Source organism: Topomyia yanbarensis, chromosome 1, assembly GCF_030247195.1.
Source record: "Topomyia yanbarensis strain Yona2022 chromosome 1, ASM3024719v1, whole genome shotgun sequence".
NCBI lineage: Eukaryota > Metazoa > Arthropoda > Insecta > Diptera > Culicidae > Topomyia > Topomyia yanbarensis.
Window position 1 is genome coordinate 60,958,633 of NC_080670.1, and position 26,412 is coordinate 60,985,044.

Here is a 26,412-nt window from a genome sequence, read left to right on the forward strand (position 1 = left end):
TGCCAGACCTGTAAAAATTCTGCTGCTATACACGACAGAAACTTATGTATGATCTTATGACATGTAGTTAAAATCCAACAGGTGTACGACCGGTTAAAGCCTGCAAATAAACATAACATAACATATTTTCTTAAATTTCCTTACCAGCAATACAACCCTCCCATCCCTTACAATTATTTTAGTTTCTTTTCTCTTTCCAGAATCAAAGAGAATTGTTGATTAAATGATTCATTAATTGAATACTTTATTTGCAATATAATTTGGAATCATCTTCAAATCCAACTCGGCATGGTGAAGCCATTTTAATAGCATAGGCTTAAAAGATGTTTCCATCCGACTTCTACATTACAATTTAAGGACCGAGGTTTCACGAAACAAGATCTGCCTTGGATTCAAGCCGAGCCTTTATCCATTCTTATGCTTAAGCTGTGTGAAATTTGTAAAGCAATGATTATCAAACTGGCACAAAAGCAGCGTATCTAAAGATTTCACAGGTTCAATGACCATACAGACAACGAACACAAACACAATAGTCCGGATCTTTTTGCTCTGTGTACAATCTATTGCTCAACAATTTCGCTTCGCAGACGTTGGGCAAGCATTTTCCGTAGCTGCAGTGATGTACCTGTGTGATCCGGCGGAGCGGTACCATCGGCCGTTCCGTTTTCCAGAATCTTTTGGGCTACCTGAGCGGAAGCTGGACGCTCACTTTTCTTAATGGTTTCGTTCAGCTGGCGAGCTCGGGCCTGTTTCTTCAGTTGAAGAATCTTATCCCGCTGAGACCGCAGGTATTCCTGTCGGGTGCGCATATCGTCGTTGTTTACCTGGAAAGCAAAAAAAAAAACGTTAATGGCGATCATACTGTATCTGGAGAATTTATTACACTACTATTTTGTGAGACAAGGATCTGCGTTTGTACTTCATCTCATCAGTATCTGGTAGAACCGATTTTACCACCAGATTGACGCTAAATCTAAAACACGATTTGTGTTCACAATCAAACAACCGATCGCGGATGAAGTCCCGCAAGCATTGAAGTTGAATCGCAGGTCATTGACCTTCGAACGTTATAGTTTTTTGTCCTTAACACTCAAAATGATATTATCTCCATTTTTCTCCTAATGCAGGAATATAGCAACGTGCAGTGCATTGGCTTATTAGTCCTACCACATTTGGGTTTCACTGCGATCTCAGCAGTAGTCAGAACTTCTGTACTTGCGAGACTTCACCTTGCTTATGAACACAAGTATTAGTTCGTTTCATTTGCCTATCTCGTACAAAGAAAGGTTAAAAAAGGGGTTTTGAACCTTTTTTAAGCCTATCTTTTAATGTATTGGACTAAGTAGATCTTATTTTCGTGTCTAACCTCTAAAAACACTCCTTACTCGTCTTCCTGCTCTTTTTGCCCACGGGATTGATTGTACTTTTTCGCACCACTTTTTATTGCTCACAAATTTTTCACAGTTAGATCCGAGTCCGTTTGATCCATTTATTTGCGCATCCTTCGATTCATTTAGCTCCCAGTTGTCTCTTGTACTCTATCTTTTTCTGCATACTTTGGACCATTTGGGTCCTCTGCGTACTTGAGCTATTTAGCTCCGAACATCTAAACATTTAGCGCTACCATCAGAATGGTCATCAGAATCCGAAAGGCGCTACTGTCGCCGTGAAGGAGTATGACACGGCAATGCGGAGGGCGGATGTAGCTGAGCATTGGCGTCGAATAAAGCTACTACCCCCTAGCCCCTCCGAAACAGGGTAGGGAGCAGCAGATACGAGTGGAGAACACGCCAGTTCCCATGACTCCAAAGCGGACAAGATCCTCGCCAGGAGAAGAAAGACCTGGCGAGCCAAAAAGGCAGACGCTCGAGAACGCTATTGTTGTCGAAGGAAAGGACGTCACCCAATAGGGAGAAAGCTGGAGTACCTTTATGGATCAGAAGGAGAAACACGGGAAACAGCAAAACAAGGACGAGGAAAGGAAAACCCTCGGCTCATCAGAAGGTGCCAAAGCGAGAAGCCGTGCTCGTCAAAACCAATGACGCGACGACGTATGCAGCGCTACTCAAGAAAGTCAGAGAGGATCCGGAGCTGAAGGATTCCACGACTAGAAGCTCGACCTTGCAGGAGACTATCACCAAATCAATGGGTGAAAAGGCAGAAGTTAAAGCCTTAAACATGGAGATGGTTATTGTGTGCAAGGATGAAATCACGACGAAAAACGAGCTGAAAAGTGCACTGAAGCAGCAGTGTAACCTGGGCTAGGTGGACATGAGGATCCGGTTCAAAAAGAGATAGAAGGAACTTAGACAGCGATGATTCGTTTACCGGCAAACGCTGCAGACAAAGAACTGCAGGTAGGCAAAGTTACGGTTGGATGGTCGAGATTCCCACTGAGAGCCGTCCTACGAGTAAATAAACAAGCGGAGAAATGCTTCAACTGTTTGGGCTTTGGACATTTAGCAGAGGCTTACAAAGGCCCGGATAGATCTGGGATGTGCTGGAAATACGGGGAGACGGGCCATCTTGCGAGAGACTGCATACAGAGGCCTGCTTTGCACTCCAGCGCACGGAAACAACCATCAGACGGGTGGCTTTAAATGCTTCGCATACAAGAAGGCGACTGCAGACCAACGGTAATGGAGATAACCCAAATAAATCTGAATCACTGTGACACCGCACAGCAAATGTTATGGCAGTCTACGACAGAAACTATGTGCAATGTCACTTTGATCGCAGAGCCGTATGAAATCCCCCTTGATAACGGTAACTGGGTAGCGGATAGATCGGGAACGGCTGCGATACAAGTTATCAGCAGATTCCCCATTCCAGAAGTGATAAACGTGTGTAGCTGTTACGATCCTCCAAGGTGGACAGTAGAGCAGTTCAACCTTATACTGGAGCAGTTAACCGAGCAGTTGATCGGTTGGAAGCCGGTAGTAATCAACACAAGAGGGTGTATCCTGCAGAAAGCTCTAGCGAAGTTAGATGTACGATTGTGCAATGAAGGTTCTGTTAGCACATTTCGGAGAGACGGGAGGGAGTATCGACGTCACATTCTGTAGTCCTTCATTGACGGCGAACATGGATTGGAGATTATGCGAAACGTATACGCATAATGACCACCAGGCGATTCGCTACCGTATCGGTCAACGGAACCTTACTGCAGTACGGAGAAGGAAGACCGGTGAGCGAAAGTGGAAGACGAAAACCTTCAACAAAGACCTCTTCGTTGAGGCACTTCGGCCGAATGGCGGTACCGAGAACGTGGATGCGGTTGACCTAACAAGAATTGTGGCGGCTTGTGACGCCACAATGCCGCGAAAACTGAGACCTCTTGCGCTACTTGCCTCAGAGCCAGAAGGCGGGATCAGAGAGCAATATCGGAGCCAGATAGAGATGAGTGTAAGGCAGTGTTTCGGGATGCTAGGGCCACTTTAAAACGGAAGATAAGACAGCAAGTCTGATTGCCACAAGGAGCTGTGCCGAGAAGTAGACGCCAATCTCTGGGGCAACGTGTACCGAGTTGTGATGGCGAAAATGAAGGGCTCGACGACGCCAGCCGCAATGTGCCCGAGTAAGCTAAAGATAATCGTCGAGAGTCTTTTCCCCAAGCACGATCCAACTATCTGACCACCAACACCGTATGGCGAAAACGGAGCAAACACGGACGATCGGCAAGTGACTAACGACGCAGAAGCATCGAAACGCCTGAAATCAAAGAAAGCTTCCGGTCCGGATGGAATACCAAACGTGGTACTGAAAGCTGCAATCCTGGCATATCCGGACACGTACAGGATCGTGCTGCAGAAGTGTCTAAATGAAGGCAACTTGTGGAAGGTCCAGAAGCTAGTGTTGCTGCCGAAGCCATGGAAGCTACTGGGCAATGGCCTCGTATAGGCCGGATAGGTGAGTGCGGACTGTCCCAGATGCAGTTCGGATTTCACAAAGAAGCATCGACAGTGGATGCAATTCGGACAGTGCTCGAGAGTACTGAGAAGGCATCGAAACATAAGCGAAGAGGAGATCGATACTGTGCTGTGGTCACGATAGATGTGAAGAATACATTTAACAGCGCCAGTTGGGAACCCATAGTTGCAGCGCTGCGCAGAATGAGGGTTCCCGACTATCTATGCCAGATGCTGAAGAACTACTTCCAGAGCAGAGCGCTTCTGTACGAGACATTCGAAGGGCATAAGTCAATGCGAGTCACAGCGGGCGTTCCTCGGGGCTCCATTCTCGGTCCAACTCTTTGGAACGGGATGTACGATTGGGTCTTAGCACTGCGGCTGCCCAGGAAAATTAAAATCGTGGGTTTCGCGGACGAAGTATCACTAATGGTGATAGGTGAGACACTTGTTGGTCATGCAAACAATAGACACGATCGAGAGCTGGATGAACGGGGTGCAGCTGTAAATAGCTCACCACAAGACGGAGGTGTTGTTGGTCAGCAACTGCAAAGCAGCTCAGCGGATACAGATCGACATTGGAGGGCACGGGATTTGCATCGACGCGTGCACTGAAGCAATTGGGAAAGATAATCGACGACCGGTTGAGCTTCAACAACCACATCGACTACGTCTGGGGAAAGTCAGCGAAGGCAACGAACGCAATCGCGAGAATTATGCCAAACGTAGGCAGCCTGAGAAACAGCAGGAGACGTCTGCTCTACTGTTTCGTCATCGATACTCCGATATGGGGTTCCTGCCTGTGGTGCTGCGCTGAAAACCAAGCGGAACCGTGAAAAGCTGAACAGGACGTTCCCGCTGATGGCCGTACGAGTCGCGAGTGCTTCCAGAATAATATCGTCGGAGGCGGTATGCATTATCGCCGGGATGATTCCCTTCTGCATCACGCTGGCTGAGGATGTGGAATGCTACCAGCGGAGAAATGCACGTAATGCAAAAGGAAAAGGAAGGTGGACTCATCGGATCATCCCAAATGTGTCTGCTTGGGTACATAGGGACCATGGAGAAGTGAACTTCCATATGACGCAGTTTTTGTCCGTGGACGGATGCTTCCGGTAGTACCTGCATCGGTTTGGACACGCTTCGTCGCCTCTTTCCCGGAGTGTGTAAATGTGCAAGAGATACCGGAACACTTGATCTTCGAATGCCCTAGGTTCGAAGAAGTCTGAAGGGGTATGCCTGGTGTGACAGTGAATAATATCGTCGAAGAGATGTGCCAGGACATGCATATCTGGGACGCTGTCAACAAAGTGGTTACGAGTAACTTGTACACTCTCCGAGCTGCAGAGGAAGTAGTGAAGGCCCCAACAAAGTAGCACCATTGGCTAGAACGCCGCCGTGAAACCAAAAATCGGGTTTCGGTTGAAATTCCGCCGCCGGGGAATTCTCCGATGATGTAGGTGTAAATCTAAACAAATATCGGTAGAGGATTCCTAGGTCATGAAGAGGTCTTTCTGATCTCAGATCGGAATAACCTCTCAGAGGAAGAACATAACTGAAGCATTTAAAAATTCGTATGCGAGAGCTGTTTTAACTTTTTCTTTTAAGTAGTCTTCCGAACCGTCTGATGCTACAGCGGTCAAAGGAAGCTTTCAAGTTCCATTAAAGTATTGAGCAACATGAATGTTCTCTACGAACTCTATGTGAATTTCATAATGTACTTTAAGGTTCAACTGAGAAAACCTCGAAAAGCGGTCGTCATTGGAAATCGAAAAGGCAGTTTTTTCCACTACCCTTTATATAATAATCTTGAAAATCAATCAATTTATTCAGAGCTTTTTTTCGTTTTCAAGGATGGCCTTTTTCAAGGCTTTATCAGTTGAAGTATTACCTGAGCTTTTGGGTGTTTGGTAAGATTCTTTAGAAAGCTTAACAGAAGATTAAGCATTCCCGAATGTACTATTACGAGATTCCCAAATGGTACACGAAGTGATCGCTGTTCGTCTTGGCCAGCCCTACACAATCAATTCGGCTCGGTAATTTCCCAACAGCCGTGTAGTCAGCAAATTTAGAAACTGATATCTCAGTAAAGTGAGATTTGTTTGCTGATTTTTGGTGAAATATTTTCCGAGTTTCAGCACTGAAATGTCACTTTTACTACAGACACTATATATATAACAGACTAGCGGAGAGAAAAACAGTAAAACTAGCAACCATGAATGTAAACTGGCATCACGGAAGCTCCCATAAGCTTTTCATGGGGCTCCTCTTGTACCTTCCCTCTCAAAACCATCATGCTCGTTTGGCTGCACTTTTAGACAGTCCGTTTGGCTGCAATTTTTGACACTTCGCTAGTCTGTGTATAAAGTGTCTGTAACTTTTATTGAGATCTTGGCAAAAAATTGTTTACTGACATTCAGCTGTTGAGATTTCGGTAAAAGAAGCGAAAAAAGCCGAGACTCGGCAGAAAAAATTAAGTGTGTAATATGCCAAAAAACATGAGCTCTCAATTCGACGGCGATGTTGAGTCTGTGTGTTCAGCACAAAGGGAAATCGGCAGCGTCGTTAGCAGTCAGGGACGGACTGCGATGAATGCCAGCGACCTGGTGGTCCACTGGACGACGCACCTGAGGAAGCAATCAAGACCAAACTACCTCCACTAGTGGTCAAATTGCTATCACTACCCTCACCGAGGAAGGAGTTTTTTTGCAGCCGGGATCAAAACAGAGTACAAGGTGTGTAGTATCGGCATCAAAGTAATGGTGCATACCAACGACGAGTACCAACTAGCTCGGAGTTTATTGATTTGGGCTGGAGCGGAATATTATTCGCACGATGTGGATTCGGAAAAACCCTTCAAGGCTGTCGTGCGGAGTTTGCCAATCATGGATGGCAAAGACATTGAACTTGAGCTGAAAGTGTGGAACAGTGCAGCGTTTACCACTTTAGTAGCCCCCCCCCCCGTGTGCAAGGACCACCTACCAATAAACTACCTAGAACAGCACGGGGTAAGAGAGAGAAACAAAACAGTTCGAATCATCACTCGTGTAAGTACCGCTACCGCGTTCAGATCGCTCGCTTTACTTGATAATAATAACCCGTAAAGTGAATAACCGCGTGTGTCCTTTCTTTATAACTGATCCGAATCCATACGCTGATTTCCCTGACTCTGCAATCCTGCCGTCAGGTTATGGGCCCAGCAGGATCGGATCGTAGTTCAGTGAAAAGTTCTGACTCTATGTGAGGCCATCCATTTTTTCTGCTGTTGAATGCAGAGAAAATACTGTGCGACACCATTTTGTTTTATTCACCGCGTGTCGAGCGGAAATTTTTTGTTTCGATTATGACGGACGCGAAGTTCTCGATTCCAAAGCTTAATGGAACAAATTGGGCTACATGGAAAATACGAGTCGAAAGTTTGCTGTGTTGGTAGGATTTGTTGTAGTGAATGATACCCCGGCTGAAGATGCCCGTACCGCGCACAGTGGCGGATTTCCCTAAAAACCTGGCCAAAAGTTCAAAATGATATTGATTGACCTGCAAAGGTGCATACCACGGTTTTTTGGGGCGCAGATTACGATTTTAATGTCAGATCTTCAAAATTCAAAATGGCGGATGCAAAATGGCCAACATTTTAATCTAAATATAAGTCAATTTTCACGAATGAAGATTTAATGGCTCCAGTGTATGCCAATAACGTTTATAATGTATCGAATTTTAAATAGTGTGCAGTTAAATGATGGAATTTGTTGATTTGCACGCATTAAGATGTTTGGATGTCTAGATAATGTAGCTATTATGAGAATTGATGTTAGTAGCCAATTCAAACTATGTATTTTTAAATATTATGCAACATAGTTACAAAACCTTTAAACTCTCTGTACGATTATTGATCAATTGCTGTTCGATGCACATATTTCTCAAAGAACGTAAAAAAGAGTATTTTTCTAGATTACAGAAAATAAGCCGATTCTGCGACGAAATGCATGTAGTGAAAATTGACAACAAGTTTGCATGCAAATTGCAGTAACTAAAAAATGAATATGACAAAAATACGAAAACAATTCCCTAAGATTCATAGTTTTATTTAAATTAATTTCCACTAAGGATTTGTCCAAAGTCCATTTTTACGATGAAACGTCCATTTAAATTCATGCGTTATACTTGGTCAGAACATGCTAGTACTGCTTCCTGGTATAGTTTTGAACAACCACGTTTTGTTGTCATGCTTGCTGACATGCTACGACTATCAACCTTCTCACAAATAATTTCGCCAAGCTGGAGTGTACGCCAAAGGGAGCTTTTTGGCCAAATCACAGCAAATCAAGCACATACGGAAAGTATGTGCTTGATCTCAGTGGAAATACACAGCAGAACCTGACAGTGCACTTCGATAAGGAAGGTTGCAAAATCGTGGTTGTGTCGTGACGACGGGTTTCCGTCACGGTGAACTGTACCACCTTCGAGAGGCCGAATCTTCGTTGCAAGCGTCATCGGGACAGCATAAAGAGAACTGTCAACATCAGTGGCATCGGCGACTAGGTCACCGCGACTGGGTGGCGGTTGAGCGTTTTGGTAAGGAGAATCTTGCGACCGGCTTGCAGGTGAGTGACTGTTGTTTTGAAGGGAAGGCATCACGAGCACCTTTCCCTCAAGTAACCGAAAGGAAGTCGACTCAGGTTCTTGATATCGGAACTCTGCGGGCCAATGAAGACGGTCTCTCCTAGCGGTAACAGATACGTCATGCACATCATCGATGGTTTTAGTCGTTTCAGTGTTATATATTTACTACAACACAAGTCGGAAGCTACACAGAATATAGTCGATTATGTTCGTTGGGCTGAAAATAACTTTGGACGCAAACCACGGATTGTACGTTCCGAGGGAGGAGGAGAGTACGACAACAAGCGACTGCGGATATTTTACAAGGAAGTTATCACTCCGCAGTTCACTACCGCGTATTCCCTCCAATCCAACGGCGTTGCAGAAAGAAAGAATAGGTCGATCACAGAAATGGCAACATGCATGTTTCTTGATGCAGGTTTAACGATACTGGGGTGAAGCTCTTCTTACGCCATGTATCTCCAGAACAGATTACCATCTAGGTCAGTGCAGAAGACTCCCTATGAACTTTGCTGGGGACGAAAACCAGATCGAGGACACCTGAGAATTTTCGGAAGCGTTGCGTTTGTTCATGTGCCCGATGTTAAGAGAAGCAAACTGGACGGAAAGGCACGTAGGCTCACATTCGTGGGGTACTCCATGGAGCATAAGGAGTACAGATTCGTTGATCGAGAGACTGATGCTGGTAGGTGGACCCACCGGCTGATACCTAACATATCGAGCTGGGTGGGCAGACCCCATGGGGAAGTTCACTTCCATCTGACACAATTCCTGTCAGGCCATGGTTGCTTCCGACTGTACCTCCACAAACTCGGGCACGCGGAGGTCCCCGCCTGCCATGACTGCCGAACACATATTGTTCGTATGTCCTCGTTTCGACGTCAAAAGAAGAGCAATGCTTGACGTCTGCGGCTGGGACACAACCCCTGATACCCTTATTCAGCGGAGGTGTCAATCGGTGGAGAAGTGGAACGCAGTCTCGACTGCAACCACCCAGATTGCATGAAAGCTACAGGGAATTTGGCGCACCGAGCAACAGACGACGGGCACGACTAAATAGTGATTGGTTTGTTGGAGCGAAAAAGGCCGAGAGCAGAAAAGTGAGTGAATGGTCTGTTCATGCTAAGGCAGGTTTGGCGCAGCGACTGGCAACCGTGTAAGGGGTAAACCCAGCCACCCCGAAGCAAGGCAGAAGAGCGAGTGTATAGGCGTATATGTGGACTGCCTCGTGCCAAGATGGGAGGGTCGTAGCGTAGTATGTTGGGAGTTAGCTATCGATGCCTCGTGGCGTGGCAGAGGAGCGAAAGGGTGAGCACCCAAGTCAGTCTCACACGGTATGTTAAGGGTGAGCACAAAAGTCAGCCTCACATGGTATATTAGAGGTGAGCACAAAAGTCAGCCTCACAAGGTATGGAAACAGTGAGCACCCAAGTAAACCTCACATGGTATGTCAGAAGTGGGGCCTAAGAAAAATGTCCCACATGGGATGCCAGAGAGAGCGACAGGGGTGTAATAGAGTGGTACGATTGAGAGTGAACCAGGTGATAGGGTGAGCATCCAAGTCAGCCTCATATGGTATGTTAGATCCTAGCACAAAGTAAGTCTAGCAAGGAATGAAAATGGTGAGCACACAAGTCAGCCTCGCAAGCAACGAAAAAGGTGAGCACAAAAGTAAGCCTCATGTGGAGTGTTAGAGAGTGAATCAAGGTGTGACAGAGAGCACCCAAGTAAGCCTCATACAGGACGTATGAACGCGTGAGCCCAATGGAGTTTAGTCGGTATTAATGGCGGCGTCACCACGAGAGCCCGACACACCCCCAGTACACCCCGTGTGGTAGCTTGGCATCTAATAGCTAATAGCACGTGTACTGGGTTAATACGTAAATTGTATTCTCTATTGTATAAAAAAAAGAAAGAAAAAAAACTGATGCTATCACCATCAGTCGGGACGCCCGATTCATTGAACTCCAGAACGGAACATCATCAGTGGAATTTCCGGTGTCTGTAGAACAGAAAGAACCTGAAGACGTGATTGAATTGCGGCCGTTCAAAGAAGACAGCGACGCAGCTGTGGAAAACGATAGTCTTATTAATGACGAGTATTTTGATGCATCAGATGACGATGCGAAAGATTCAGAAGTCGTTCACCGTTCGAATAGGGAAAACAAGGGAGTAAATCCACGCCTCCTTGAAGAATACGTCGTAGGAATAGCAGCCTGCGCTGTGCAAGAGCCATTGGACTACAAAAATGCTTTGAAGAGTGCTGATTGGCGTAACGCTATGGAAGAGGAACTGTATTCCCATCGACGAAGTGGAACTTGGGAGTTGGTACCACTCCCCGAAGGACGAAGGGTGGTGGGCTCCAAATGGATTTTTAAAGTAAAGCGCAATGAAGAGGATAAGGTGGTGAAATACAAAGCCAGGGTTGTAGCACAGGGCTTCACCCAGCAATTTGGTGTTGACTTCGATGAGATTTTTGCCCCGGTGACACGCCAAACTAGTCTGAGATTGTTTCTCACCATTGCTGCAAGTCAGAGTCTCGTCGTGAGGCACCTCGATGTTAAGACCACGTATCTCAACGGTGTTAGAACAATAGAAGAGATTTTTATGCAGCAACAACCCGGTTCTATAGTTCGTGAGCAGGAGTTAGTGTGCTGTCTGAAATGAAGCATTTATGGCCTTCGTCAATCGGCACACAAGGTACAAGAAGCTGAACAATGAACTCACGAAGCTCGGGTTTAAAGCATCAAGTGCAGATCAATGTTTGTATGTTAAAACCCTGGATGGAAACAAAATAATTTTGCTGGTGTATGTAGACGATATGCTGCTAGCTGGGGCGTCGGAGGCAGCTGTGAAAAATGTGGTAGACAGTTTGAACAATGAGTTTGAACTAACAGATCTTGGAGAAGTTCGTCATTTTTTGGGACTAGAAGTGCAAGTTGGCTTAAAGAATTATATCGAAAAACTGCTGACGAAAAATGGAATGGAAGAAGCTAAGACCGCTAGATCGCCAATGGAGTATGGGTTCCTAAAAGTAAACGACAACAGTGCAGTGTTTACAGATGCGACTAAATATAGGAGCCTTGTTGGCGGTTTATTGTATTTGTCGGTCATTGCCTGACCGGATATAGCTTTCTCTACTGCGGTTTTAGGTCGAAGTTTTTCGGCATCCTGCGAAGCTGATTGGACAGCTGCCAAACGAGTTTTAAGGTATTTAAAAGCAACACAAGATTAGTATCTTTGCTTAGGCGGGCTGGCAATCAAGGATTAGTCGGTTATTCCGACGCTGATTGGACAGGTGATCCTGTTAGCAGGAAATCAACTTCGGGATCCGTGTTTTTCTACCGTGGTGGTTTAATCTCGTGGGCTAGCCGCCGACAACTATGTGTAACATTATCATCTATGGAGGCTGAGTGTGTCGCACTATCAGATTCCTGTCAAGAAGCTGTATGGCTAAGACGGCTGTTGGCAGATTTCGGAGAACACCAAGAAGAACACACGGTGGTGAAAGAGGACAACCAAGGATGCTTGGCTTTCGTCAAAATGGAACGATAAAGCCGGCGCTCCAAACATATCAGTACGAAGGAGAACTTCATTCAAGAGCTAAGCGAAAAAGGCGATATTGTTTTGGAATGCTGTCCTACGAAGCCACTGGGTCCGGAGAAACATGGACGTTTCTGCAAGTTTTCGGGTTTAGAGTAGTTGTGATGAGGTGGCAAAACGTTGAGGAGGAGTGTAGAACAGTGCAGCGTTTACCACTTTAGTAGCCCCCGTGTGCAGGAACCACCTACCAATGAACTACCTTGAACAGTACGGAGTAAGAGAGAGAAACAAAACAGTTCGAATCATCACTCGTGTAAGTACGGCTACCGCGTTCAGATCGCTCGCTTTACTTGGTAATAATAACCCGTAAAGTGAATAACCGCGTGTGTCCTTTCTTTATAACTGATCCGAATCCATACGCTGATTTTCCTGACTCTGCAATCCTGCCGTCAGAAAGATCGCTACAAATTGCAACCGTTGGCCATTTTCCCAATGAATCGAAAGGATGCCAAAATAGCATATCGTGACCGTCTGTATCTCATACATTTTAAAAAGGTACAGTGAGCTTGAATGCATTAAAAGCAGTTCGAGCAATTTCCTGCATGGTCGTCCGATGGGATGCCTATCGAGGCACAAATCGCGACGTAACATATTGCATGCAATGCCTGAGCTTCGGACACGGAACACTAAATTGTCACATGAAACCAAGGTGCAATAACTGTGCCCTAGCACATTTAACGTCGGATTGTCTTTTCGAGGGAGCTGTCGCCTGGAAATGCATTCACTTTGGAAAAGGGCATCAATCAACCGACAAACAGTGTGATAAACGTGCTGAATACAAATGCGTAAAAGTGCCTCACAAAATCACTAACCGAACAGAAAGCCGAACAAGGGTCCGGTGTTCAAGGACGGTGATTTCCCCCCGCTGCAATCGAGTCAGCGACCGCACACAGGAGCATCATCAATCCAGCGTCACCCGCCGGTGAACTTCAGTCAACAATTCACAACGGTTTCCAAGCCGTGGCCGTCGGCATTTGCCGGTATCGGTGCATCGTCGTCGGTGAATATCGTGAAAACTCCACCACAGGTGAGTGCCCAATCTAGTGCCCCTCCAGAGGTCCAAAATCTTCCGCACAAGTTTACCGCCGCTAATCTTCTGCCAATCTTTGCGCAGATGTGTGATAGTTTACAACAATGCCGTACTAGGCAAGAACAAATTTCAGTGTTAGGGCAATTTATTATTCAATATGCCTGTTAACCTGCAAAAGTTAATACTATGGAACGCTCGCGGTGTGCTGCGGAAACGTATCGAGCTAGGAGAGTTTTAAGTACAGCAAAATTCAGATATTGCGGTTTTAATGGGGAACCCATTTGAAACCTGGGACTAATTTCAGTTTACCAGATTATTCGATAGTTCGACATGATCGAACCTACTCGGGCGGAGGTGGAGTTGCTCTGGCGATCAAAAAGACAGTTAAATATACGATATAATCCCATTACCATACATCCGTAATCGAGGCCATAGGAGTGGAAGCGGCATCTGGTTCTGGAGGTTTTCTTGTCATTGCTGCAAATTACACTAAGCAATGCTGTGACGGCATGGGTGCGACCAGAAAGTTAAAGAATGATCTTGCTAAATTGACACGACTTCACTAAAAAAAAGTATGATCGCTTGTGACTTGAACGCGAAGCACGAGTCTTGGAGAAATTGTAGCAGGAACAAAAATGGCTGTTTGGTGTTTGACGATTCGCAATTAGGATACTATACGATATATGCACCATTTTGATCCAACTTTTTTGTCCACTGCTTTCTCACCAACATGGATACGATCAGTCAGCCTAACACGATCAGTGATCTTATGCTGATTTCGTTTTTAAATCAGAGTTGCTCTAGGTTCGCTCGGAGCTGTCACTTTTATATGGAAACTGTAAACATTAGAGCGAACCTAGGGCGACTCGATTCTAAAACCGAAAACAGCATTAGTTCCGACCATTACCCCGTTTCCCTCCAAATTGGAGACAGCATTGAACATAGAGCGCAACAGACTAGGTAAGACTTCCATAATGTCAACTGGGTAGAATTCTCCCGTAGATTGGAGCAACTGTTAGACATGACTAAACTATTAAGAACAGTGGAAGATATTGACCAGGCACTCGACAAATTGAAGGTGGCTCTTAACGAGGTAGACAGACAATGCGTACGAAACGCTCCGAACTCCTTAGGCTTGACACAATGACAAAAGCGATTATTAAACAACGAAATAAAATCAAGCGACAATTCCAACGGACCGGGGACTTGTCCAAAAAATGTGGGACATCAAAACTGTCTGAATTGATAAGTGATGGCTCAACTCAAAAACGTAAATTTCGCGAACATGGTGCAGAGGCTCGACCTTTTCTCACGTCCATTTTGGAAGGTGTCCAAGGTTCTCAAATCAAAATCGCATCAAATTCCTACACTAACTCAGAATGATATAAAGCGGGTCACTCCCGTTGAAAAAGCGAACGCGATCTTCAGTTCACACAATCTGGGAAGTTCTATAGTTAGCCCCATGGAAACAGTGGTACAAGATACGATTGCCGCCCTACAACTATAAAAAAAACTATAAAATAAAACCGGAACAAGTCGCTGCTGCACTGATATCCTCCAAAAATATGAAGGCCCCTGGATTTGACTCGGTCTTCAATATCGCCTTGAAAAGGCTCAGCAACAACACGTTCACCTACATCGCAAACATCCTAAACAGATGCCTGGATCTCCACTATTTCGCGTCGCAATGGAAAATAGCTAAAATAATACCTGAGACTAATTAGGAAAGGACCCAACTAACCCTTGAAGCTATCGTCCCATTAGTCTCCTCCCCTGGTTAAGCAAACTGTGCGAAAGGCTTATACTAGATCGTGTTATGGTTCACGTTGAAAACAACAACATTCTCTCTCCGGAACAGTTCGGTTTCCGTAAAGGGCATTCAACAGCTCACCAACTGAAAGGGATGATAAACATCATCGACAGCAACAAGGCCGTTGCGAAATCAGCAGCTATGGCTCTAATGGACGTGGAAAAGGCATTAGACAAATTATGGCACGATGGTCTCGTCTTCAAATTATATCGCTACAACTTTCCTAATCAAAATTATCCAAAACTATTTATGTGACAGACAATTCCTCGTAAGTGTGAATGGAGCACTATCAAACAGCTTCGACATTCCAGCTGGCGTCCCGCAAGGGAGTATCCTTGGTCCAATACAACACTACATATAATTTATACACATCAGACTTTCCGCAACTACCCGACGGCTGTCAACTATGCTTCTTTGCCGACGACACTGCTATCCTCTGCAAGAAGGAACACTAAGCATCTAACGAAAAAGATCCAAAAATATCTGGACACAGTCGCTAGATACATGGAAACCTGGGAGATAAAAATCAACGCGTCGAAAACCCTGGCGATCTTTTTGCAAAAGAGTGATGAATGGACTAGCTATTGATTGGTCCTCTGAGGTGATTTACCTGGGACTCACCATAGACCGGAAACTGCTTTTCAGTTCTCACGTCGAAAAAATTCTGAACAAGTGTAATTTGCTTATTAAATAACCTTATTCCTTAGTCAAAAGAAGATCAGCGCTGACTAGTTGGAACAAGCTAGCAATCTATCAGCTGATTATTTTTCCGGTTGTACAGTATGCTATGCCTGTGTGGGACGATGCGCCGTACCACACAGAAGCAAAACGGAGCAAAGTTTTGAAGATGATTCTCGACTTACCGTGGAACCCCAGGACATCTACAGTTCACCAAATGACTGATACTGCTACGATACACGAAAAACTAATAGCAAATGTTACTACATTTCAAAATAAATGCGCTCTATCCGAGCATGGCCTAATCAGGTCACTTTTTAACGTAATTTCAGTTAGGATAGGTTTACTTCCAAACTTTGAAACTGATTCTCTCCAAGCAGTGCATATCATCAGGAAAAAAACAGAAAAAGTAGAAGTAAAACGAAGATGAAAAGTAAAAAGTGCTGAATCAATTAACATGTATCAAAATTTACGGCAATGTAACCAAATCAGATCAATATAAATTTAAGTAAAAAAAAGCTCAATTTCAGTCCATTTTCAATTTTTAACTTGTAAACATCAACAGAAAATAATTTGTCAGCAGTACACACGTTTTAGCCATTGCAGCGCCAACCAGCTATGTGTGATCATCCTCGAAAGGGTCATTTTCAGGACCATAATTCAATTGTTTTCCGAAGGCGATTATTGCACATTATCATCCAGTACGAAGCAATTCAACGTTCCCCAATTTGGCACAATCGCTTTTCCCGCATTCAACATATTAGTCCTTAATTGCGGAATGTTATTTTGAAACAACATTCCGAGGTACAACTGAAAAATTATCGCAATAACGTATTGAAGCTATAAGATAATTTCACAAAATTTAAAAAAAAAATGCTTTACGCCCTTGTTTACGCCTTGAATGGTTGAAAACGTGAAACGGATGGGTGGATGATGCTTAGAGCCCACGGAAACATTTGCCATACACCATACCTCCAATCTTTTTATTGAGATGAATTATGGGACAAACTCCTAATAGTATGGAACTTTCCAGTTTTGCAAAGTCGCGCACTGCGTGAAGTAAACTTACCGTATCCTGGACAAAAAATAGGTTGAGACGTTTAAACTTATCGCTAACATCTTCGCTTTCGTTATTTGGTGGCTCATGTTGCGGTGGTACAAATAATGGTTCGGTCTTAATTTCTTCATCTACCGACTTCATAATAGCTTGCTCCATTTCGACCTCGGCAGCCAAATCACTGTCAAATAAAAATAACCAAAGTTGAAAATCACGTCAACAATTTAGCCCCACTTTCGGACAAGTCATCACGCACCCTGTCATGTCCGCTTGCTCGCCATCATTTCCTCCTTGAATCACCTCTCCCGTGGACTGATCATCCGGTTGCGGCTCGACCTTGTCTTCATCCTTCTCAATCGAAGCGGCACCCATCGAAGCCTGCCGTCGTTCAATCAGGTCCAGCGCCTGCAGTTGAATTTCTACATTGCGCTGCGTCATCATGCGGATGAAGATTCGAATATCGTTGGCAGCCCAAATCTGCTGGAACAATCCTTGATGGAAGGAAAACGTGTGGCCACCACCCGGTCTACCCTCCCCGGTTCCTGCAGTAGCCGTCGATTGCTCCATTGCCGCTGTGTTCCGACCCTCCAGACAGGCGAACTCGAACTGCTCCGGCGTGATTTGCATTTCCTCCATGAACGAGCCGAGCATGTAGTCAACCAGATTTTTATACTCGTCATGCACCTTTCGGAATTCTGGGTTGTCCTGGTCGGAGCTAACGTTTGGATCGAAAACTATGGAATCGGAATTCAGGGATGTGGAGTTCATTAGTTATTCATTGTGTTGCCGAAGGTTTCTGTTCGCAAAATATACTTATCGATTTATCCTCGATGAATGTTTGAAGAGGTGCATTCCAAACCGGTCCGTGCAGAAAACATACCAAGGAATCAAAAACCCACGAGTTGTCTTCGGTCATTTTTCTAACAGTGCGAATGCGGAGCGTCGACAGTGGTTTTCAATCCGTTCCACGTCTGCTGGCACTTTTTTTTGACCCGGTCTGTTGGAACTGTGTTTAGTACATGTGGTCGCTATGGTAACGATGACAAGGCAAACTCTGCCGATGCCGTGACTGCGAGCGAAGAACGTGGAGGGTTGCACCCCAAATGAAAGGGCGCACAATGGCGTTAGAAACAGGGAATGACGTATATCAAAGACAAGCGAAGCATTCAACAGGTCCTTTGCAGGAGGCAGGCCCTCAACAATCAACCTTAGTCTGCATTATGACGGATCGCTTTTTTGAACGAATGTGATTTCCATTACCAACAACTACAGCAAAATCAAACGGGAGTCAGATTCGATCAAACCGTCGTAATGCGGAACAAGTCTGAATATCTATCCCAGAGATTATCGGCAGTAGACAAGCAGTGGAACGAAAAGCAAAGTAGGTGAACAAGAATAGAACCTCATGGATATTTCGGCAGCGTCATACAATTCTAGACCAAATATTATCACATGAAAACCGTGTTGTTTTAAAGATTTTTTTGTATATTATTTTCTTCATTCACTTTTCCACCTCACTAATAACTCCTGTAAAAAGTTGTTTTTTTCCTAATTCCTTTTGTTCTGTTCGTCATTTCTGCAAACGGAGAGCCCCTCAACTGTCGATTGTTTCTTCACCACTCAAACAATGGTAGTAGCGTGGCAGCGTCTGTAAGCGAAATGAACATTTTTTGTCCTGAAACGTAAGCGGAAAGGCTCTTTGCTGACACTAGTCTTTCGATAAGAGAGTGAAGATCGATAGGTCATTAGAACTTGCGGTGATTAATTGGTTGTCTAATGTTTTGTTTTTCATTGAATCTTCAAACATTTACATCTCGACTTATCGATTATTCGTATTTTTTTTATTTCCTACGAGAATTTGGCTTAGCACTAATTACAGTTGAGTAACTACTATTTACAGGCGAAAGACGTCAATATATATTTGACAACAGCGCATCCGAACAGGTCTGGGAAAGCATACTTCCTAGAAATATACCATCCAAAAGCTGTGCGAATGTCAAGCAAATTAGATCGTGTTTGGTAAGAAACTCAAAGAAAAAGGCAAATGCAAGCTCACGGTTCCATTTTCCTTTCCCTCAGATTAATCCAAAGCAAGGCAAAACAAAAACTTTAAAGACCATCTCAGGAAAAAGTCATTCCACATCGGTGTGCTCTATTTTCGTCAGATATTTTTGGTTACATACAAATTTTACAAAATAACAGAATTTAATTCCAATGCTGAGGAAATTCTCCGTTTACAGTTCGAGAAAGTGAGGAAAAGAAATTCCAGCTAACTCACACTCTCACAGTTGTGTCTTACCTTCACTTTAGCTCCAGCTCTGTTTTTTCTTATTTTCGTGTTCTTTCGTATTTAAACATGTTTTAACTCCTGTGCCTTTTACTTGTTTCCTTTTTTAAATATGTCCTATAGTCGCTCGACTTGCACGCCGAATGTTATGTGTTTCTGGAGTGTGCAGATTTTTAGTTTTTTTTTCACTTTGTGACGATCTCACAAAACACATGAAATACCTGTGAACTTCTCAAGTTCCAGTAGGCTTTATGCGTTCAATTTCTTACTACTGAACAACGTATTTCGAAAAGCTTTTGATCGATTGGAAAACAGCTTGTTCCTGCTCGGGATCATTTCACCCAAACAATTATATTTTTATATTTGTCCTATTGTTGCCAAATTGTTAGCATCTGTTGCATTTGTGAAAAATGATTAGTTTGTGTTTTCAACTGTTTCCAAACCATTTCCATTTAGTTCTGCGGCAAAAAGTTTACGTTGAACCTCACTTCTTAGCAGTATTAATAGTAATAGTAGTAGTTTGTCGCAGTTGTATGTTGTTTTTGTTTGATTTTTAGTAGTAGTAATATTAATAAGACTTATTCGTACTCAGTTTATCCGTTTTTTATCTCATTTTTTTTAAATTAAATTACAGCTTCAATTATTATTCAATATAATAATTAAAAATTGTTTGCGTTTTTTTGCTCCTGAACAAATTTACTCTGCTGTTTCCTAAACAAAAAAGGAAACGAGTGTACTTCTGCGCCAAATTACTTTTTTGGATATCTTTTTGTCATTTTTTAGACTATTTCCTCCTCCCTCTGGTTCTCCGTTAAATTAGCGAATATTATCTCTAGATACACATGTATTTATAAGATTTATGTATAATTTGTTGTTGTTTCAGCCGTTGATGTTGTGGTTGTTGTGGGTGTGGCTGTGGTAGCAGCGAACAGAACGCCTTCACTGGCGTCGTCAGTGGTAGCGTCGCCAGTGGAATTCGCGACAGGCTGCTTTTGATGGCTATGGTTATGGTTGTGGTTTCGCTGATCCCGACGGTGGCGATGAAGTTGGTAATGGAGGTAATTACGATGCTATGCTATTCTAGCCTTCTTATGTACGGGACTATCACTGTCGTCGTCGTCCTCATCGTCCGAATCACCCTCGTAGTCCACGAGAGCCTGTCAAATTGAAAAGAAAAAGTAGATATTACAAACGGTATTAATACTATCGAAAGAATTAAAAAACTTTTCAAACAGTTAATCTGAGGGAAAAAATTGTCTTTTTTAAATTATCAATTTAAGCTCACCTTCTTGAGGCTGTTCACGACGGGAGCTGCCGGTGAAGAAACGTCCTCCACCGCACTTATAGCCGGCTCCGTAACATCCGGTGCCGCATCGACGACGGCCTTGGGTATCGTTACCGACGTTGTCGAAGCTTCAATATCACCATTACTGCTGCTACTAACTGCAGAACTACTTTCTAGGACAACACCGCTACCAGCTTCGACGCCACAGTTTGATCGCACATCGTCCACCACCGGCTCCGGTGACACGACATTGGCACAACTGTCCACTGATAACCGTTTAATTGGTTCCAATTCGGTGGACACGAGAGATTCAATGGCTTGGGTAGATGAGCTGGTACAATTTACCACGCTGCTGCTGCTATCATCGCCGTCAGTACTCTGTTGTGAATCTGCCTCAAACAAAGACTTTGTGGGACTACAACTGCCATCCTCTTCCATCGTCTCCATGATGGGTGTCGTCGTTGATGCGGCGGGTGCTTCGTGTGAGTTGTCGGATAGAAGTTCGCTACTCGTGTACAGCAAGCTATCGGAGTCGACGAGCGGAGCATCATCCGTTGTCGAGACACCGGTTGTGGAAGATGAACTGCTGCTGCTGCTGCTAGAGGAGGAGGAGGAGGACGTTGAATTGTCGGATGATGCCGAGGCGGCAACGGCCGCGGCTGCTGCTGCGGCAGCTGCTGCTAGAGGATGCTGCGGGATAGACGATGCAGATTCTACTGACGATGTCGTGCTATTGGTATTACTGTTGATATCGGTATTGTTGTTCAGCGGTGGACTCGACTGGAGCTGGGCAAGTGGAGACTGCTGCGATGTCGCCGTATTGCTACCATTGTTACTACTGTACTTGGGTCCGTTCACGGAAGTGGCTGTAGGGGACGATTCGGGGGATTTTTTGTCGAAGATTTTACCTAAAATACAGAAGTTTGTCTTATTGCTTGCTTGCTTGGGCTGCGAACGAAACCGAAAAGAAAATGTTTTCTTCCATACCGTCTGCATGTAAATAAATCAACTTGTTCCAAATAGTGTTACTATATTCCAGCAAATTTGGGTGTGGAAAGCTGTTAATTTCGTACAATTTTCAATCCATCTAAAATATTCTTGTGTCTAGTTAATTTCCAAGAAATTTCACTTTAGCAGCACAGACAACAAAGGAACCATACATTCGAACCTAACAGCCCCGATTCTCAACCCACTTAAACACAAGTATGCGTATTATCCACGCATGTTTTTATACAGAAAATATTAAAATTTAATGCAATATGGAAAATGCAATATGGCGACTAACAAACATGTACATAAAAGTATCGAACATAATAATAAGCCAACTTTATAAAACATACAAGATTAATCTTTTTTTGGTTTTTATGCAATTTATTCAATTCAATTTTCACGGGTAGCGTAGAACCAAGGCCATCATCGAAATGATTAATTCTATATTTGAAATATGTTTTGTCTGGTCGCTAATACAGCATTTTAATGAGAGTGTGCGTAGTTTGTTTGTTCGAATACTTGTGTGCTTTTGAATTCGCGTCAGTGATGCAAATTTTGAATGCCAACTTTCAGTTGAATTTACCGCAACCAAGATTCAAATTCAAAGGCTCCCTCAAGCATTTATCTTCAAGCTGGAAGGATTTTCGTAATTTTTTTTTCATTTACCAACAACAGCCGTCATTTGGTCTGTAGTGACCAGTTCAGGTTAAATATTGCAGTTCTCGTGCGCCCTATTTCAAACAACAGTTGAACATCACAACCAACCGGTATCGTAACTACAACCACTACCTCTGACACGTGAAGCGCACAGAAGACAACCTTCGCCGCGACCTAACTGTTTTGGTCGTTTGTAAACCCAAAGCGAAAGGAAAAACTGGCCATATTTTTGGAAAGCCTGCAACGAAAGTGAGAAGTGCAATTTGTTCGCAGAACGAAAAAAGCATGTATTCCACGATAGTTCTGCCACTTCTATGTAGATAGAAGCTACGCATGAAATGCCACGTATTGAACTTCAGTATTCCGCATAAAACTGAAAGCATGTTATCAACTGCTTTGGAAAAATTTACGTTATCCTTTGCTGCTGTCCGTGATGGTATACCGTCGTTCGATTTATTTCCAGTTCTACAAAAACGTGATAAACTCAATGTCTCTAATTAGCATGTAATTATTATTTTTTTACAGTTCGTTTATTTGACACGACTCAATGCGTTAGCTCAGAAGAGCCGCTGGTCTTTTATATACGCTCAGGTTTTTTTACGCGTAAATGAAAACCGCGTAAATTTCAAAATACGCGTTAAAAAAATCGCGTAAAAAACTTGAGTGTATTTACAAGATGTAAAAAAATCACTCATTTATTTAGAGCCTGTAATATCCGCGCGACTTGCCAGTGCGAACGGAGATCATTTTTCGAGTCGGGAAAATATTAGTCTTCTCTTTAACTACTCTTCGAGGTCATCCATATTTCTCTCGTTGTCCGTATCATCCTGATTACTGCTTTGATACTCATTTTGCAGTTGTCGTTATTGCCTGAACAGCAACTACAAATTTGGCAACCGTTTGTGGTTCAAGAAAAGATATTGGAGCCTGGCATTTTATTCTGCGGGCTAGCTTTCCTCAGTGATTTTTGGGCAGGGTTGTCCGTAATGTGCTGTTTGTTTACAGAACTGGCACGCGTTAGTTTGTCCTCGATATGTACAAAGAGTTCGCTGTATAATGGTATCACTCCTTCTGTTTTGTAATCCAGGGTAAGGTAGGAGGGAATGGGTTGGTCTACCCGCATTCTCACCACAAAAACACCATTTGAAATACCTGGAAAGTAGTTACTCCACGTGTCCTCCGTAATGGATTCTACTTCTCCGAAATAGGACATGAATCTTTTAATGGCCATTTTGCAAGTACGTAGTGCCAAATCATGTAATTTGACTTCCACGTTTCAGTTATCCATCTATATTGGGATCTTGATTTTAGCCTTGTCACAAACAAGCACGTGTTTCAAGTTGTTTTGCGAAATGAAACTTTTCGCCTGGGCGAATTTGTTGAACGTTATCAGCACCACGTGTCTGACGTGCTCCAACTGGATGAAGCTGACTTCCGAAAACCGAAGCTGCATTTTCACCTTCAGCAAATGTTCCACATCACCAATACTCGGTCTTATGCGGAAAGACCGGAAGTCAATGGCCACGGTGGCCATTGCCCGAAAAATCACATTTTGTTGATGAGACTCAGTCATCTTGACATATCACAAGAATAACAGTAACGGTTTCCTTTGTTCTTCAGACAATGCACACAAGAAAAATAGAAACTGTTTGCGCTGGCTTGGGTAGCAGCAGCGAGCACACTGGTGCGGTCATGGCTGGTCCGGCCCGTGGGAGACCTCTCCAGCACCCGGGGGGTGTGGCAGAGGGCCTACAGTCATTTGCGTTCCGCTAGTGATGGGATTGATTGTAGTTGGCTGATGAGGGCCGCGGAAAACCTCTACATCTGCCAGTAAAGGTGTGGCAGAGGGTCTACGTTTAGTCTGGTTCAGCGGTTCTCAACCTTTTTCGTACCACGGCCGCTGGAGGTAAGACGGATCACTTCACACGGATTATTCGCTATAAAGCTACTCACAGGCGACATTGACAGCTCTGCCTTGCCTACACAGCTGAATTCGTTCGCTCCTGAGAGACAACTTCGTCGTTGTAACTTCCTGCATAACCCGCTTCGACTCGTTTGCTCGCGATTCAACGAATCTGCTGATCTCTTCGATTGAAAAGTGTCGTCTAATGCAGTTTCGGTTTATTAACAAGAAAGAAAGAAGATGTGTCCTGAATTTGTCAATGTCCCCACTTTGTCAGCCGAAGGGTTGATAAAAACGGGTCTTTATTGTACTCATTAAATTGTCATTTCTATTTGCATCACATTATTTTTCATGCAAGCAAGCTAATAGCTCATTGGCACACCCGTTCTAGGTCCCGCCGCTAATGTAATTCAACACAACTCATTGCATACATATAGGACATTTTGTGGGTAAATACAAAATTAAATTGTAATACAGTAATATTAACAGATTTTTATTCTTGTGGCATCTACAAACTTGGAATTATAATTTTTAGGATCTGTTGGAAAACAGTAAAGATATGCAACGGGGCCTCTTTGGCATAAAGTCATTTCACATAACGTCGTTTGTCCGTTTGGCATCAAAAAAGTGATAGTAGGTCATTTGGCATAATAGCCATTTAGTCTATTGGTCGTTTGGCATAAAAGTAGTTTGGTATAAGCCCAAGTAACAATTGAAGTTTTATAGCACGCTAGCTACAAGTGCAATGTAAGTTTTTTGAAAGGCCATAAAACTATTATAAAACCTCAATTGTTACTAGGGAAGAGCCATGTGGCATAAAGTATGAAAATACCTGTTCAAATTTTTATGGCGTTTTGATTCACTAAAATAAATACGTTTCTAAGAACTGCTCATGTTTGAAAGAAGGAATCAACTTCAGTGAGACGAAGAATATTTCTGTGTCAGATTGATTACATAGAAAACTAAAGCAAGTATGGAATTTGTGCATTGAGATTATTTGCATTTAAAACTATGTTGGTTCTTGTATGAAAGTTAAAAAAATTGTGAAATTTCATGCAACAAAAAAACTGTAATTATAATCTGCTAACGATAGACTAGTTCAAAGCTACAGATCTCACGTCAAATTTGCCATTCCACTTACGAATTTTTGAAATGCTGCAATTTTTTAATCAAACTACTATTTATACAATATGAAATATAATTCGTGATGCATAGTATCTTGCTTTCCGAATGTTTGTTCTTTTGACGTTTACTTTTGTTTGCTGTCTAAATTCAAAAGAAGGAAAAATCTCGACTAGTTCATATTCACAAGAAGAAAAAAGCTCAAAGCAGTAAAATTAAAAGTTAAAAGCAAATGTATTACATCTATATAAAAAAGGCAAAATCTCAGACGCTTTAAGTTATTATCGAAATCAAAAATATTCCAAGATTTTTTCGAAGAATTGACAATATTCAGAATAATGTAAACTCTTGGAAATTCATAGTTGCATTTAAAATGAATAAAATTCATACAAATTTTCATGTTCAATAGAAAGTGGAAAGCTAAAAACGCAGTTGGCTGCATAGCAGGTCTTCTAGGACAAGTACAGTATTGACTGTAGTATTATTGTATTTCCGGAAAAATGAGTTGACGAAGTGAGTTTGACACGAGATTTTTAAATTCAGATACAACTAGTGGCAGTCCAACTAAAAAGCGGTCCAGTTAAAAATTGACCAACCAGTGAATCACGACTGTAGTCCATATCATGCAATGGTAATTCGAAAAATCTCTATCCCAGAAAATTACCGATTTTGTATCCTATTACACTAAGGTTTTCTTTTACACGGTTTTTTTTTGCACGGTTTTTTTTACACGGCTTTTTTTACACGGTTTTCGCAATTAGCACGGTTTTTTTTTGCACGGTTTTCGCAATTAACACGGTTTTTCGCAAAAATATTCTAAGTCCTTTTAAAAGCAAAAGACTTAGACGATTTCTCAACAATTTTTTTTGCACGGGTTTCGCAAAAATGTTCTAAGTCCTTTTGGAGGCAAAAAACTTAGACGATTTTTGATCAATTTTTTTTTTGCGCGGATTTCGCAATTAACACGGTTTTAGCAAAAATCCTTATGAAGGCAAAAGACTTAGACGGTTTTTGACCAAGTTTTTTTTTTGCACGGATTTTGAAATTTACACGGTTTCTGCTTTTCCATTTTGAATGCAAAGAATTTCGAAGATTTTTGGAAAAGTGGAAGTGATTGCTTTTGGAACAGCATTAACGAGTAGATGCCAAATGTTCATGTCTGAGGCCATTTAGAAAACCAAGATGGCGACTTCCGGTTCAGTGGAATTCTCTGAAACCCCATCAATATGGCTATTTTTGGAACGGGATTGATGAGTGGCCGTCAGATATCGATGTTTAAGGCCATTTTAAAAACCAAGAAGGCGACTTCCGGTTCAGTGGAATTCTCTATAACCCAATCAGCATGCATATTTTCAGAGCGGGCCTAATAGAGCGCATGATAGAGATCAGTGTCAGAGGCCATTTGGAAAACCAAGATGGCGACCTCAGGTTCATTGGAATTCTCTAAAATCGAATCAAT

At 43.1% G+C, this 26,412-nt stretch overlaps 2 protein-coding genes across 3 annotated transcripts in view; both read right to left on the bottom strand.

Annotated features, from left to right (window-relative positions):
* Positions 1-271: 271 nt before the first annotated feature.
* On the bottom strand, positions 272-17,725 carry LOC131676314 (cilia- and flagella-associated protein 36). The gene is made up of 4 exons (XM_058955430.1): positions 17,523-17,725; positions 16,966-17,443; positions 16,722-16,890; positions 272-824 (listed from the first exon to the last, which is right to left on the bottom strand). The coding sequence occupies exons 1-4, from the start codon at positions 17,623-17,625 to the stop codon at positions 561-563; spliced, it is 1,014 nt and encodes a 337-aa protein (XP_058811413.1). The 5' UTR covers positions 17,626-17,725; the 3' UTR covers positions 272-560.
* Positions 17,726-18,173: 448 nt separating this feature from the next.
* LOC131677737 (serine/threonine-protein phosphatase 4 regulatory subunit 3) overlaps positions 18,174-26,412 on the bottom strand; it is a 64,669-nt gene continuing 56,430 nt past the window's right edge. For both annotated transcript variants that reach the window (XM_058957755.1, XM_058957756.1), the window contains 2 exons: positions 20,282-21,189; positions 18,174-20,153 (listed from right to left, as the gene is read on the bottom strand). In XM_058957755.1, the coding sequence (XP_058813738.1) occupies positions 20,067-20,153; positions 20,282-21,189 (995 nt within the window). In that variant the 3' untranslated portion in view covers positions 18,174-20,066. The remainder of the gene's footprint in view (positions 20,154-20,281; positions 21,190-26,412) is intronic.

Coding starts and splice junctions, on each gene's coding strand:
- LOC131676314 (XM_058955430.1), bottom strand. CDS start 17,625: ATGACCGAAGACAACTCGTGGGTTTTTGATTCCTTGGTATGTTTTCTG. Junction 17,444..17,522: donor CATCGAGGATAAATCGATAA/GTATATTTTGCG, acceptor CCGATTCCATAG/TTTTCGATCCAAACGTTAGC. Junction 825..16,721: donor TATTTTTTGTCCAGGATACG/GTAAGTTTACTT, acceptor TTTGCTTTCCAG/GTAAACAACGACGATATGCG.